This window comes from Cavia porcellus, unplaced genomic scaffold (assembly GCF_034190915.1).
Source record: "Cavia porcellus strain 051 isolate PalLab524CR breed Dunkin Hartley unplaced genomic scaffold, mCavPor4.1 scaffold_19, whole genome shotgun sequence".
Taxonomy (NCBI): domain Eukaryota; kingdom Metazoa; phylum Chordata; class Mammalia; order Rodentia; family Caviidae; genus Cavia; species Cavia porcellus.
In genome coordinates, this window is record NW_026947502.1 from 45,136,722 (window position 1) to 45,153,085 (window position 16,364).

General features: G+C 39.4%; 1 protein-coding gene across 6 annotated transcripts in view; it reads left to right on the forward strand.

Moving 5' to 3' along the window:
- Positions 1 to 16,364, forward strand: part of Trappc9 (trafficking protein particle complex subunit 9) — a 703,342-nt gene that overhangs the window by 34,354 nt on the left and 652,624 nt on the right. For all 6 annotated transcript variants that reach the window (XM_063231022.1, XM_063231023.1, XM_063231024.1 and 3 more), the window contains 2 exons: positions 3,048 to 3,169; positions 7,809 to 7,934. In XM_063231022.1, the coding sequence (XP_063087092.1) occupies positions 3,048 to 3,169; positions 7,809 to 7,934 (248 nt within the window). The remainder of the gene's footprint in view (positions 1 to 3,047; positions 3,170 to 7,808; positions 7,935 to 16,364) is intronic.

The following is a 16,364-nucleotide window of genomic DNA, read 5'->3' on the forward strand; positions in this document are numbered from 1 at the left end:
ATTTATGTATAGGTTTATTTATAGCATGTTTTGGTATATTATTTTGTACGTGATATATACATATGTACTTTAAAAATTGCATTTGAATCTTGAGAGTCTTTTATTACATCCACCTTTTAAAGGAATTTACCTATGTTTCTTTGAACTTCCTTTAGGTTTTCTGTTTATACTTAGATCTCAGATCCATTTGGAGTTTGTTTTTGTGTTTGGTAAGAGGTATGGGTCTGATTTTACCTTTTTCCAAATGGCCATCCAAATACTCCAGTACCATAATTAAGAAGCGCATTTTAGCGCTGTTGGTGCGAAGTCTCCATGCTGGAGAACTTCCTCATGCACTTGCCGAGTTCAGTGTCCAGGCTTGGGGATGCATAAACTTCTTGCTATTCTTCTGCAGTTCTCACTTCCTACGTCATTTGTTGGTTGTCGCTTTCTTTTTGTGTTACTGGGATATGTGAGCTATATCCTCAGTTCTTTTTAAATTTTGAGATAGGATCTTAGTAAGTTGCCCATGCATGCTTTAAACTTGTGATTCTCCTGCCTCATCTCCTAGAGTAGCCATGATTGCATAGGTGTGTTACCACAGCCTGCATTGTTTTTGTTTTAATTGATAGCAGACACAAATGATTAGCCCAGCACAGACATGTTATCTGTAGTTGAAATTGTTGCCATACTAGCATTCACCTTATCTAAACCCATTTCTTATTTTCTCTTTAGAGATTTTTCTGTCTGGCTGCATTCATCTCTGCTTTTTTTCCTCTTTGTCTTGCTTTGCTTTATCTGTATGTCTTGGGTTTCTAGTTTTGTGGGTTGTTTATAATCTTGCACAGAATAGGAATTCATAACTATTTTGCAAATGGTTAAAGGATTTTTCAGTGATACCTGAGAATGCTTGTGATGCTGTCTCACTCAGCCTCTCCAGCTCTGATCCAGTCTGGGTCCATCCTGCCCATGGCATTGACTTTCCTGCCTGCAATCCAAAGGCTGTGGGTCTTTATGACTGTTTGTTTCACTGGCTCACAATAATGTTGCATGTGGGCTGACAAAACTATAGATGTCAGGAAAGATCTTGTCTACTGTATGCTAGTATTTTTAGAGCCTGTTACTCTTTTATTGCATGAAATTAAATCAGTGTGGCCCATTAAGCTTTCCTGAGTGTGATACTCTGGTTTCCTTCCCATGGATTGTATTGTTCTTGGTTGCTTCATATGGAATGATTCCTGTGGTCTTGGTATTGGAGTGCAATTACTTAGTCAGTGAGTGAGCCCTTAGGACTAGTGATGCTCTTTCTGTATGATGGGGAAGAACAACTGGGGACTTCCTCTCTACTGTTTTGGTCTTGTGTTGAAGGGATAGGGTTTCATGTGAAGAATGAACACCTCTCTCATTCTGACCTTTCCCCCACATCTCCTCCTCCTTTTTTTTTTTTTTTTTTTGGTACTGGGGATTGAACTCATAGCCTCACGCTTGCCAGGCAGGAGCTTAGGCCACTGAGCTAAATCCCTGGCTCTCCTCCTCCTTTTAAGAAAGGTAAATCATTAGTCATTTATTAAACATTAAATTATGCCAGAAACACCTATGTTAAAAGCATGAAAACCGTAGAAAATCAGCACACATAATAACACAGTGGTGAAGAGCACAGGCTCAAGGTCAATCCTTGGAGTTACCAGCTCTTGAGAGCCAGGGAGGATACCTGGCTCCCTAGCACAGGTTCAGGCTTACTCAGAGTGTCAGGTTGCCTTTTCTGTTGTGACAATGTAAGTGACAATGTAATTGCCCTGTATGAGGCCTGCTGTGGAGAGATGCTGTAGCCCTGTGTGTATCCAAGGCTTGTGTCAGTGAGCCTTGCTGGTTTGAATCTGTTCTTTAAAAAGCACATGTTTTAGATATTTTTCCAAGCCTGCCCTTTCCTATTATTATTTATAGTTCTTCTTTCTCGTTTCTTGCTGTGGTTTTCACAAAATTCATAGGAAATAAAGTCCCAAACCACCTGCCTCTCCGTGATAATTCTTTCTTGTCTTACTAGAAGAGGATTTTGCATACACATTTTCTTTGTTCCACATTTTGTAGAGTCACTCTGTTTTCCATCTATCTTTCCACTTATCTAATGAATAGATACCATTCTCTCTTGTTCCAAAAAGCATTTGAGACACTTTATGAAATTAGAGAGTAAAAATATGCGGATGAGAAAACTGGACCAAGATGAGGAATTGAGGGCAGTAAGCGAGTTTGCACAGTGCTGGGGCACTCTTGTCACATGCTGTTGTAAAGGCAGGCAACGGCTTGCCCCAAGCCTCCCAGCAGACATAGGGACATGGAATTTGTGGGAGATGCTACTGTCTGTAAGATAAACAAGCAGCTTAGGAGAAGCCTGTCTTTTCCTGCTGCTGAGGCTTAGGTGAATATTTTTTGAGTGTTCTGTGAAATCAAAGAATATTTCATCATTTTTTTTTTTTCCTGCTAGAGTTCTTTGTGTCATTGGTTACATTCTGGAAATGAAAGCTAAAGCTCTTCCCCAGAGGGGGTTTGATGGTTGGAGAATGAGGAGGTTCTACTTATTGACAGGAGTTGGTTAGAAATGGAAAATGACAACGGTGGAAAGGACACTGGTATTTATAGATTACGTTTTTAGTGCTCTAGAGCTCAGAAATGTTTCATATAGAGCTTCTCTCCTATGAGGATGCAGTGTGGGCCCTCGATAATGTGAAGACTTTCAAGACAAGAGAGTGAATGTTGAATTCACCTGTGTCCCAAGACAGCTAAGCCATTTATTGTAAACATGCTGTTGTTACATAACACATTTCATTTTCTTTCATAAAAAAATTCAAGGAGGAAAACGTGTTAATTAACATTCAGTACAATATTTTGATGGTAATACTATCATAGGGGATATATAATCTATAAAGCTTTTAAACACTGTTTCATTATTTAAAGTTCAGTAGGTTAAGTTCAATATTTAAGTTTTATCTAATTCATACTCCTTTTAAACCAACAAAGAAACAGGACAGAAAAAGCAAAAGATTATTTCTTTTCTTCTTCTTGATTTGCAGGTGCCCTCACCACCAATGGCATAAACCCTGATACCAGTGCTGAAATTGGACGTGCTAAGAATTGTCTTAGCCCTGAAGATATAATTGACAAATATAAAGAGGCCATTTCCTATTACAGCAAGGTGATTTTATTACTTTGTAAATTTTTGTGTAATTATGTTGTTTCAATCACAAGTTCCTATTTTACCTTGTATAATACTGCATTTTGTCTTAGTTGTTTTTGTAATCATAGATTCTCTAATGCTTAATATTGTATGCATAAAAATTTCTTTTTTAGGTTCAAAACAGTGTACATTTAATATAGCCTTGGAAAAGGGAGGGAAATTTGCTTTCATTAACATTTTTGAATCTATTTTTGGATCCATTTGTCATAACATACAAAATGGTGAGCATACTATACATTTACTATATGGTGGACTGCATTTTTCATTTGGCATATAATATGTTGTCTCTGTGTTACTAAATTTTCTATGGCATGATTTTCAATGGCATATATAGTGCAGTGTTCATTTTAGCACACAAAGTTCTTTTTGCTTTGGAATTTTTTTCTGGTGCTGGGGATTGAACCCATGGTCTTGTGCAGGCTAGACATGTGCCTAACCACTGAGTTATAGCCTCAGCCCTAAAAAAAAAGAAAAAAATTATACTTTCAAATGTTCTTACTAAAGTACTGAAAAAAACAAAACAAAACAAAACAAAACAAACAAAATACTCAAATTAGTAGAAGGCTGGTTTCAAGAAACAACACAAAAGCCCCTCCCTTCTCTGCCCTTTATTCCCATGCATGGTGATTACTGACAGTTTGTTGTGTCCCTTGGTTGAGTTTTAGACCTCTGAAATATACAAATGTTTATTTACATATATTCTTCTGCAGCTTGCTTTGTGCAGTGCACATAGATGACAGGTATCTCCCACCTCCAGTGTGCTTGGTTCTTCCAAGTGCTATGGTGGGTCTGTGCTGTGTGTGTAGTGGTTCATTTGTGAGGGACTGTCACAGACAACACTTACAGACACTGCTTTTAGCAGATTCACAGCTGGCCATGATTTACTTCATCGTTTTGTCACCCGGAGACACTTAGTTTCTCATTTTCTGCTGTTAGAAAATTGCTTTGAGGAACATTCTTGTATATACATATATATGCCTCTGTTCTTGTGGGAGTATCCCTTTAAAATAGTGCTTTGGTAAGTAGCCTTATAGGTAAAGTTTTGGGACCAAAAAATTTTTTTTTTTTTAAAGGAGAAAGTTCCTAGAAGCGGACTTGGGCTAAAACATATATTGTCCTCCAAAAAAGGTTGCTAACAATTCACACTCCCACAAACAAATGCTAGCTATTATTCTTTAAAATATTTGCCCGTCTGATGGGCAGAGGTAATTTTTTATTGTTTTATTTTGTATTTCTTCACTGTGGTTAGTACTGAACATTTTGCACTTGTTAGCGATCCGTATTATCCATTTGTGTCCTTTATACTTGTGTAAATTATGTTTTTTTATTGCTTTGAAAGAGATTTTCATATGTGAGAAATATGAATTATTTTTATTCCTAGGCATTGGAAAATTTTTTATTTTCTCTTTTTTGTGGTGCTGGGGATGGAACTCATTGTCTTTCACTTATTAGGCGAGGACTGTACCACTGAACTATACTCCTGGCTTGCAAATCTTTTTTTTATTTGCCTTTTAATTCTCTTGATAAGATTTTTCTTTTTGGCTATGATAAAAATACATTTTTAAGGTAGTGATTCCTTTCCTTGTGGCTTTTATACTTGATACGTTTAAACTTTCTTAACAGGCTGGGCATGGCAGTACGTGCTTATAAACCTAGAATTCTAGCATACTGAGGGAGGAAGAATGGCAAGTTTGAGCCCAACCTGTCAATGTAGCAGTTTAGTGAGATCTTGTCTAAAAATAACAAAAATATAAAAAGGACTAGGGATGTTCTATCATTCACTGTGAAAGTCCTGGGTTCAGTTTTCAGCACAGCAAACAAACAAACCACCCCAAAACAAAATAGAAAAAAAAAAACACTTAGCAATACAATAGAACTTTTCCTCAGTTTTTTAATCTCTAAAATGGGGATAATAATAGTATTCATAATCAGAGAAGTGTAGTTAGAATAAGCTCATACAACAGGTGTAAATTATATCTGTATTGTCTGTTATTGTTACTTTTTTTTTTTTTTTTTTCTGGTACCGGGGATTGAACTCACAACCATGTACTTGCAAGGCAGGTGCTTATGCTGCTGAGCTAAATCCCCAGCCCCTGCCCTGTTATTATTAGTTTAAAAGAGTTATATCATTATATTTTGTCTGCAATAGGATATAAAAATATAACTTATTTTTCCCAGTGGTTATGCAATCATGCCACTGCAGTTTATTGAATTCATGTGTCTTCCTTCTTTATCTCTCTATCTCTTTCTCTGTCTTTTTCTTTCTGTCGTGTTGTTAGGGCTTGAACCTAGAACCTCTGCACTGACCTACAGTTCTAGCCCCTCTTCCTTTTCAAAATTTTTAATTTTGAGGCAGGGTCTCATTAAATTGCCCAGGCTAGACTTGAGCAGTCTCCCAGACTGCTGGAATCATAAGCACACTCTACACATCCGCTTTACTGATCTACCTTTCATTGGCTCGAGCACTGTGATATTTATTTATGGTAGTTTATTTCATATCTAATAGTGTAAGTCCTTATTCTATTTTTGCAGTACTGGGGAATTGAATCCAGGGCCCTGTGCATGGAAGGCAGGGGCTCTGCCATTGAGCTGTCCTCTAGCTCACCTTTAAAGCATTTTCTTCCCTCCCATTCCTGACTTTTTGGCTTACATGATGGATTGATTATTCCTGAAGAGTTTATTTAAGGTAAAATTGGATTGGTGTTTGGACAGAGCTTGCAATATAACTTTATACTTATTTTGGGCAGAACATGCCTTAAATGTTGTTTTCTTCTCTAGAATGTGTCAGTGTTTCTACATCTAGACATCTAAATATGTTTGTTTTGGCACCTTCTATAGTGTAGTTTTCTTCATGTAAAATGCAAGTATTGCTTTGAAGTTTATTCCTAGTTATATGTTTTTATTTTGTGAGTGGGATATTTTGCCTACTTAAAGCGACTGTACAGACAGGTATGTTAGCTTTTTGATTTTTCAATGATTATTTTCTAACTACCTATGTAAAAATTACATTAAGCACCTTTCCTTTTTAAAACAGGGTCTTGCTAGGTAGTCAAGGTTTACTTAGAACTTAATAAGCAACACAGGTTGACCTTGAACTTGGAATTCTCCTGCCTCAGTCTCCCAAGTGCTGGGATTACAGGTGTATATCAGCTCTTCTGACACATTAACCTTTTTTTTTCCTCAGAGTCTTGCCTGTTTTTTTTTTTTAAAAAACAAACTTCCCAGAGTTCTCAAAAATGATAGTAGCAGGCAGATGCAGAGATGTGGTGTTTATATATACTTTTATTACTTTAATAGCTACTTTTGGCCTAAAGAAACAGGATAATATTCTTGAAAAAGCCAGACTGGCCACACGCAGCGGCCACTTCTTCTGTTATTATGATTAAGACCACGAGCATGATGGAAAGACAACACCTCATGTACGAGCCAAAGCTGCGCCTCAGTGGCTGCCTGCAATATGGTAGTAATAAGCATTTGAGATATCTCCCCGGGAAAGATTGGTCTGCAGCAGCCTGGCGGGGACACTTGAGGGCCCTGCCTGGGAGCAGTGGAGCAGACTAAGGACTCAGACAGACCTGGTGGAATTCTCCTCGGTGACTGTTTCCTGGCTGGCTGACTCCAGTTAGATTTTCTGACCTCTGCGAGCTATAGTTTTCTCATCTCTCAAAATGGAGAAATTAAGGACTGCTGCCTGGAATGCTTAATCAAGCTAAAATGATTTTATGTAAATAAAATGCCTCACACAGTGACAGGCTCATTAGTATTGCTCAATAAAACACTGGTTATTGTCTCCTGTTTTTTTAGCTCAGTAGTCTACAAGGCATCTAGGGGAAAAGCCAGTTTCTCATATGTATGTGTTGTAAGTAGAAAAAGAAAATTAATGTCTTGTCTTTCTCTATATTTTTTATTCTTTGCTTCATTTAGCTCTTTCTTTTTTTCTTTCTTCTTTCACCCCCTCCACCAAAAGAGCCTGAGACTTTGCCATGCTACTGAGATTCCTAGACTAAGATTGTCTTGAAGGGGGGCTGGAGATTTAGCTCAGCGGCATAAGTGCCTGCCTTGCAAGCAGGCAGTTGTGTGTTCGATCCCTGGTACCGATAAAAAGGAAAAAGACAAAAAAAAAAAAAAAAAAAGATTGTCTTGAAGGTTTGTCTATCACTCTGACATGACAGTGATAGAAAGGAAACATGTACATATAGGAAGTTAGAGTATGTTTGGTTTATACACACATACATGTACAGTGCTAACCTCCACTCTGTGAGTGAAAGGCCATCACCATTTGGTTTTCATTTACAGAGAATGATGGGAAAGCTTCTCCGCCAGCTTTTTGTTTGGCCTCTGGAGTGATCTCTTACTGGGTTTTCAGTTCTTTGCCTCAGGAGTTTTTCTTCTGTTAAAAGAGACGAGGGGGAGACCCAGACATTTCACTGAGATATTGGGTTGTTATGTTTTGAGATAGCAGGAACCTTAGAGAATTTGTGGCTTTATGCCCCTCTGTAGGATCCCGGGGCACTAACTTCACAATATGACAGATACCTCTTTGCTCTCCTTTGTGGTAGAGGTATCAAAACGTATGCTCTTCTTTTATACCCTACAGTATAAGAATGCCGGAGTGATTGAGTTGGAAGCATGTGTCAAAGCTGTACGTGTCTTGGCAATTCAGAAGCGGAGCATGGAAGCTTCAGAATTTCTTCAGAATGCGGTATACATTAACCTTCGTCAGGTGAGTGTACATCTGCCTCTGGGGACACCTGGGTTCTTAGGACTTTGTGACTCCTAATTGAGCTGGTTTAGCTGTGCTAAGATATAGAATGGCATGATTAGAAACTATAGAGTTGCAACCTGGTAGCCTAATCAAAGTGGTTATTTGTTTGTTTTACTTCTTTATGGTATTTTACTTTCAAACTTCAGTTCTATCCTTTTGAATTTTTTTGATTCAAGAAATAAGTTTGCCTCCTACGAGTTTTGCATCCTTGAGCATGCTTCATGGCTCTTGCCTTAACTTTATCACTTGTAGGACGTTTGCCATTTGTAACCTGGCCTAGATTGTTAGGATTATAAAATATGAAGTTGTGGAAGTTCTTTGTATAGTTCTTTCTATATAGTAGTCACCCCACAATAACACTGCATCTGAATAGGTTTTAATAAAACAAAATCATTAAAGTATTTATTTTAGAGAGGTAATACAAAATCTCCAAACTGATGGTCTTCGGAGGATTTTAGGTATTTAGCTCCTCTGACTTGGATCTTTACAAGGAAAATCAAGGGAAGCCAAGACTCTAGAATGTAGCAGTTTGCTAAAGGGCGGGAGCCCTGGGTGAACATATAGGTCATGAGATGACTCAGCAGATGTTTAGCAAGCAGGATACTGTGTTAACAGTGGGTGGATGAAGAGGAGAAACAGGCAGCTCTTTCCCTCCCTGAGCTGACAGTCTTATGAGAAAAGCAGCCATTGAACAGTGCATAAGTAAAAGAGGTTGGGTGAGCAGGTGCCCAGGCAGCACCTGGAAAAGGGTTTAGCTTCATGTGGTGGGTACATAAAGGGCAAATAGGAGTTTACCAGATAGGTGGCTCTGTAAAGGGAGAGTCTAAACAGGAAGTTCTCACTGGAGGTTAAACCATGCAGTGATGGGAGAAGAGGGTAAGGAAGAGAGAGGGTCCCTTCAGCATCCAGCAGGAAGACTTTTCTGCCAGGTGGAGAATTGGAGGTTTGCTCTAAGAGTAGTTGGATTTCGTTCTTGTTTGTTTGTCTTGTTTTTTGAGATAGGGTCTCACTCTGTAGTTCAGGCTGACCTCAAACTTGGGGTGATCCTCCTGCCTCAGCCTCCTGAGTGCTGAGATTACAGATGTGCACCACTATAGGTGTGCAGTCAGATTTAAAAGCAAGGTCTTCAAAGCAGTGAAGGAAGGATCAGGTTTGTATGGAAGAGGATAAGGGATGGGGCAGGTCTGGTTTGGGGATATAGGAGTTTAGGAGAGCAGGATGGCATCCAGCAGAAGGTGATGCTATTAGTGAAGGAGCAGCCAGGCTGGACACATCGGAAAGAGTCATGTTGACAAAGAAAGTAAGGTGGAATAGCCCCACTTTCTGCTCTGCATCAGACAAATGAGTGTCAGGTTAGGTTCTGAAGATGTTGGGAAAGACAGAGGCGAGCAGATCTGGACAAAGGGCAAGACTGAGCTGTGTGGGCCTGGTGCTCAGATGAGATGGAGGGCAGAGTGGGGAAGGGAGAGACTTCAAAACACTTTCTACTTGGACTTGGAAAAGTATGGCTAACAAGATGCTCCTGCCTCTATCATTCACATTAACAGGGAATAATAGCTTGCCTTATTGTTTTAGTTTTTGGTATCAGGGATTGAACTCATGATCTCATGCTTGCCAGGCAGGCGCTTATACCACTGAGTTAATTCCCTGGCCCTAGTTTGTCCTTTATTGTATTTATTTGTTTATTTTTTATTATTTAAAGAGAAACAAACAAACAAAAAAAAACCCAGAAAAAAAAGGGTAGAAATAATACAGAACTACAGAAAAATAAATGGTAAGAAATCACTAGTTGATAAGTTACATACTGTCATCTTAGAAATAGTTGTTCCGGTTATAAAATTAAAGCATAGAAAGTGACATTCAAATAGTGACACTGCCTGCCAACAGTTCTGCTCAATGATCCAACAAAAACTTAGTAATATGGTTATCAGTCCTACATACTTGTTTTTTATCTTAAACAGAACAAAACAGTTCATCAAGAAACAATTTAAAGAAATACAGATTTCAAAGCAAGTCCACTGGAGATCTTCACTGTCTATCTTATTATCTCTAGTTTTCTTCCAAATAGTTGTCCCCATCTTCACACACATTGAATACATACTTCATATTATAAAACTAATCAAATTATTACAGGATGGTGAAGGCTTTTTAGGTCTTCAAGACCTGACATTGGGGAAGTCAATAATGACTACCATAATGTCTCTCATTCTCTTCGTAGTAGCTGTCCTTATCTTTACATATGCTGAAATTGAACTTAAGAGACTCAACTAATATCACTCTGAACAGTGAGTAATAGTATTGCTAGATTTTATATCATAATGTTACAGAATTAGCATTGGGTTTCTTAGTGTCTCTTCTTCAGAGTATCTGTTCATTAAATCATGCTTTATATAATCTGTTCCCATAAATAGTTTAAAAAATTCTTCCCATGTGTGAATTTCTACATGTATATCTATCCTCTCTGTATTATAGGGAAAAACAGATCATAACAAGACACAAAACAAATTCCTAGAAAAACATGCAATGAAAAGGACACATAAGACCACAACATTAGGTGCTCTACCGTAGTTACTATGCTTTCGCTTGTTATTTTCAATAGACTTGTCCACATGATCAGGCTTAATAGAGTTAAACATAGTATTACATAGCTATTTTTATAAAAACATGACTTTGAAGACATTGTAGGACTTGAAAGTGGTTAATAATCAAAACTGGTATGGATATCTTTTACATCTTGTCATCTTCAAAGTAGTTGCCTCTATTCTTAGATTTGATACTATCAAGCATACCAAATTTGAATAAAATCAGCCAAGGCAAAATCATGGTCTAACAAACCAGATTCAAATAAGATCAGTCACAGTAAGACAATGTAAGTAATAGAGGGTTTCAGTATAAGTTAATAGGAAATTAAGGATAGTTATCATGGTATAACCTGCTATTTTTGGGTTAGATTTCTGTATCCTCAAATCTGATATGAGTGGGCAGACCAGAACAAAATAAAATCAAACTAAACAGAGCGATAAGACTACTGTGACTTTTTAATTCTGATATACTATTAACAATGACCTCTGCCTTCCTTTTTTAGGCGGTTTTTCACCTTTCCCTTTCTCAGGATGCTTTGTATGTTTTGGGTCCTACTAGTTGCTTTAGTTTTTAGATTAGGGGCCCAGCCTGTTGTCTGAGTGTTGCTGAACCTTTTACCCCTGAGCTTGATCTTGACTTGTACTCCTTTACTTACTAAAGTCATAGGGTTTTCCTTCCTTCCAGCTGTGTAGTTCTACATGCCCAAAAGTGTCATAGCTTTCCCATCTATCTGCAGCTGCTGAATGAGTTGTCCTTATTTTTCTCTGGTTTCCTGTCACATATAGCCTTGCTTTCTCATCTTTGACTTTCAGCTTATTAACCCTCTTTTGGGTTGAGTGTATTTCCTATTCAGAGCATCTCGATGGAGCCTGCCTCCTAATCTACTCTGCCTGTTTTTTTTTTTATTTTAGTGTATCAAGGCTATCTATATTAAAGATTATAGTTTACTGTCTCTGCCTCATGTCTGCTATTCTATTTTACTGCTTTAATTTGGCCACTTTACTCCTTCATTCCATTGTCTGCCCCATTCATTGAGGCCTCTCTGCCGCTGTTGCTGGAATCTTGATATTTTTTCCTCTCTCTCTCTGAAATGTCCTTCAGTATTTTTTATAGGGTGGGTAGGTGACCATGAACTCCCACAGTTCCTCCTTGTCTTGGAAACATCTTATTTCTCCATTAATTTTGAGAGTTTTTCTGGGTACATCAGTCTTGGTTGCAGGTTATTTTCTTTCAGGGCTTGGATTATTTCCCCCCAGGCTTTTCTCCATTTGAGAGTTTGTTTTGATAAGTCTGTTATTATTTTGATAATTTTTCTGTTGTAGGTAATCTGCTTCTTTTCCCTGGCTGCTTTTAGTATTCTGTTCTCTTGGTGGATTTCTGGAATCTTGATGATTATATGTCTGGGTGTTTTGGTTGTAGGTGGCTGGAGTTCTGTATGCCTCATTTATTTGGATATCATTTCTTTTTCCTCTGCTTGGGAAGTTTTCCTTTATTATATCAGTGAATAGTTTTTGTAGCTCATTTGTGGTTACTCCTGCTTCTTCACTCATGTGCTTTATTTTATTCTCAAGTTATGTATCCTTTTGCCATCTTCTAGCCTTTGAATTGTTTTTTTTTTCTGGTTCCTCGTTATTTTTAAGAGATCTTTTCTTTTGTGACCATATATCATAAATCTCTCTTCAAGTTTCAAAAGGCTAACTTTAGTTTCTGTCAAGGCATTTTGCCAGTTTTCAATGGGGTTTTTAGTTTCCTGGTAATCTCTTTGGATCTGTTTCATGTATTCTAGGTTATGTTTAAATTCTTCATCAAAGGTTTCTCTTTCTTTTCTGATTTCCTCCGTTCTTCCATCTGTGTTCTCTTGGGAAGGGCTTATCATTTTTTTAATTAATCTTTTTATATCTTGCCTCACTTTGATCGGAAGTACAGTTTTAAATTCGTCTATGAGGTCATGAAGGTATTTCTTTATGTCTGCTGATGTTGTGTCTAGTATTGGATGGTTACTGCACTGGTTCTCTTCTGTATTTACTTCTCCTGGGCTTATTTTCCCAGGTTCAGCAGCTGGAGGTTTTTTTTAAATTTCTATCTCTTGTCATGTTTCTGGTTTCTTTCAGACTGGAGTATCCTGGGGTCTCTGGCCCTCTCCGTATTGCTTAGGGTCTTTCCGAAGCATGCTGACTGGGGTTTTGCTGCCTTCCCCAATTTGCTGTTATCTGAGGTACACGCAGGGATGCAGGGATGGTGCAGGCTAACCTCAAGCCTCTGTGCCAGTCAATCTGCAAGTTAGGCTGTACTTTGTGGACGTCACAGAGTTGCGACAATTTTATACCTGCTTATTGGGTCCCAACCAGAGGTGTAGCTCAGCCCCAGCAGACCCCGCCAGTCCTCTCTGCGCCAGGGGCGGCTGACTGATGCCACGGCAGCGCTGGGCTCTGCCTTATTCAAAGATGTTCTTCAGCCAGGGACAGCAGCCCTGGGACACAATCCCTAGCACTCACTGGGAATCAATGCAGTTCTTCTTGGGTCCACTGCACACTGCACTGTGTCTCTTTACTGTGCTCCTAGCACAGTGCAGATTGGTCAGAAAACTGTGCAGTGCCCAGCTTTGGAGCCCAGGTGTATGATCCTCTTGCAGTTTCCTCTGGCGTGGCCAGGTGGCTCTGGCTGCTTTGCAGGGCCCTGGGTCCCAATTTCCAGCACTCACCAAGAGCCAATATAGCTCTTCCCCTTGGATCCACTGCTCACTGTGCCACATCCTCCCGTTAATGGCCCGGGGTTCACCGACTCCCGTTATCAGCAGCTGCGGTCTCAGCATGACTTTGGATCTTCTGGGTGTGCCTAGTACAGCACAGAACAGGTCTCAGTGGGCGTGTCGGGTTTCAGCTCTCCACCTGCACTTTTCCTTCCTCTTCCTAGTTTTATTTTTCCCTTCGGTTACCACCTTGGTTAATAAGAATCATTATCTATTTGTCTGGCCCTCTCCATGTTGTCATATTCTAGCATCTGATCTGATTTCTCTGCAGACTCTCCATCCAGCCCCCTAGCAAGCTGCCATTTTTTCTCCTCCTGATGTATGCCTAGTTTGTCTTTTTGACCGCAGAGAAATAGAAAGAAAATAAGTAGACACAAAATAACAGCTAATCACCTGTTAATCACAACTATCTTTAAAAAAGTGGTATTTTTCTGCAATGGAATACTACTTAGCTATAAAAAGGATGATCTTGAGGCCTTTATAGGTACATGGAAGCAACTTGAGAATATCCTTATTAGTGAAATAAACAAGACTCACATTAGTAAATATCACATTGTCTCTCTAGTGTAAAAAATAATAAAACTGACAGAGTAATAAGATCCAAAATTATAACAGATATTATGAAAGTGAAAAGGAAGGAAAGTGCTCTAAAGGGTATAATGGTATGTACAGTGTGTAAGATAGATGGCCATATTACTAAATTTCTGTTAGATCATTGGACAGAAAGGTTTGTACTATCAGTGTTTGAGTGTCTAGCCACTTTCCATGCTTTGATTTTGTAACGTTAACAATTGTTTTTAAGATGACAATATGCAATGAATTAGCGATTTTGATGTTGTTTTTGAATTCTGTATTATTCTACCTTTTTTCTTTTTCTCTATTTTTTTCTTTTCTTTCTTTAAATAAAAAAATAAAAAAATTAATCATCTTAGTATTGGTGAATATTCTCTGTCCATATTTTGATACTTTATATGTTTATAGTTAAGACCTATAAAAATCATTTTAGAATAATCATTAAGTATGTGGACTTTAGACACAGATCGCTGGGGTTTGAAGTTTGGCTTTATTGCCTTGGTCATGATACTTCAACTCTTTGTGTTCTGGGTCCCTGTCTGATCGTGCATTTCTGCCACTCTTTTCCTTTATCTCAGGTGACATCCTGGTTTAGGACTAGGAGTGAGGCTACCAAGGGTGGGTGAGGTGGCAATTGTCAGCTCAACACCCAAGGCAGAGATAAAAGTTTTTTAAAAAAAACCAACAGAAGTGCCTGCCTTGCAAGTGCTTGGTTGTGAGTTCGATCCCCGGTATGGATGCAAAAAAAGGCAACAAACCAAGAAAAATAAATAAGCCCCCCCGCCCCCCAATTGTTTCAGGCCATTTAGTGTAAGGGAAAGGGTACTCTGTATATTCAAAAAGCCATTGATTGTATTGGGGTCATTGGTGCCGTGTGTCATCAGGAGGTTATTGTCTTTTGGTTTGCTTTGACACTTCCAATAAAGATGGACTGGAGAAGCAAAAACCTTTCACTTCAGAGTGGAAGTTTCAATTCTTGGGAAGCTGCCCAAGGTAGCCATCCATCCTTAGTGATAAAGGGAAAGGGCAGTCAGTATCTGGATTTCACTGAGCATCCGGTTCCATTTTCAGGTGCTCTCCTTAGTGTTAAGCACTGTTGTCCAGCCATAGGTTTACGGGGATGACGAGGCCATGATCCTGGCCCTGAAACAGATGGTCATGATGAGCTGAGCTGGGCGCACTGGTGAGGTGCATACTGACAAGGGTTGGGCGTGGCATGAGACCTCTCTGTGCTGAAAGTGTGATGCTCTCCTTCCTAGGGATGTGCTCTCTCAGGAGAGGAGACCATTAAAGGGGCCAAGAAGCCTCTGTGCTGTGGGTACTGGATGTTAATCACATAGCTGGATGTGAGCACCAGGAGCCAGAAATTTGTTTGTGAAGCACAGTTGGGGAGAAATGCTTCCAAGGCTGAGATCCTGGTACAGGCTGTGCTTGACAGTGAAGAATGCTGGGCCTCTTCAGTAGCAGATGAGCATCCTGAAAGGCTTCAAAGCTGGAGGAGGCGGAGCATGGATTTGGGCTTAGACTTCACCTTTACTCACTTTTTAGCCACATGACCTTGAGCAGAATCCCTCAGTGTTGCCAGCACTTTATCTTTCCATTTGTGAAATGACAGGGTAACAAGCTCATGCAGTGATCAGAAAGATTAACTTGGGCAAGAGGCTAGGTCCTGTGCCTTTTCCCTGCCTGCCCTCTGAGGGGACTCAGCAGTGAGCGTGTATGGTTATCAGGTGGGAGGGCTCCAAGAGACATATTTTGTGACAGAGTGGAGGGCGGACTATGCTTTTAAAGCAGACCCTTAGGCAAGTGTGAAGTCGTGAGTTCAATCCCCAGTACTGCAAAAAAAAAAAAAAAAAAAGAAAAAAAAATCAGACCCTTAGAAGGCTCAAAGCAATGGAATTGTATATCATTGGCTGGGAGACTGTGGGGAGAAGTGGGCTGAGGGAGCAGGCTGCAGCAGGGACCCATGTGCCTGGACTGAAGACCATTGTCTTTGCAAATTAGCATTGCAAAATTGGGGTTGCTTTGAAGCTGTTTCCACAGGTGGGCATATAAATATACATGTTTAGCAAAATACAGTGTTTCCCCCTAAACCGCAGGCATTTGTTGCCTTGAGGAAGATCCTTTTTGATGTTGCTTGGTCTCCTGCTGAACACTAGAGGACAGCAAAGGCTCACAGAAGTGCGGCCATCACTCTGCTGCCAGGCACAGTGCCAGTGTGGTTGTTTGGTCTTTTGAGTTCTTCCCAACACGGTTCTTTGCTTCAGTTGACTCATCTCGATGTTTGTCTGCCAGATGAGCAGGCAGAAAAATAATGAGTTCTGGTGGGATTTTGTAATCACAATAAAAAGAAGGGCCTGTAGTTTTTCTGAAATAGAATGAGACGTTGGTTCTTGCTCCAGTGTGTTCCATTGTAGAATTGATGAGTTGTGTCTATTCCTGGGGAATGATTTTGGCAAATGCAGAAATTTTGAAAAGAACAT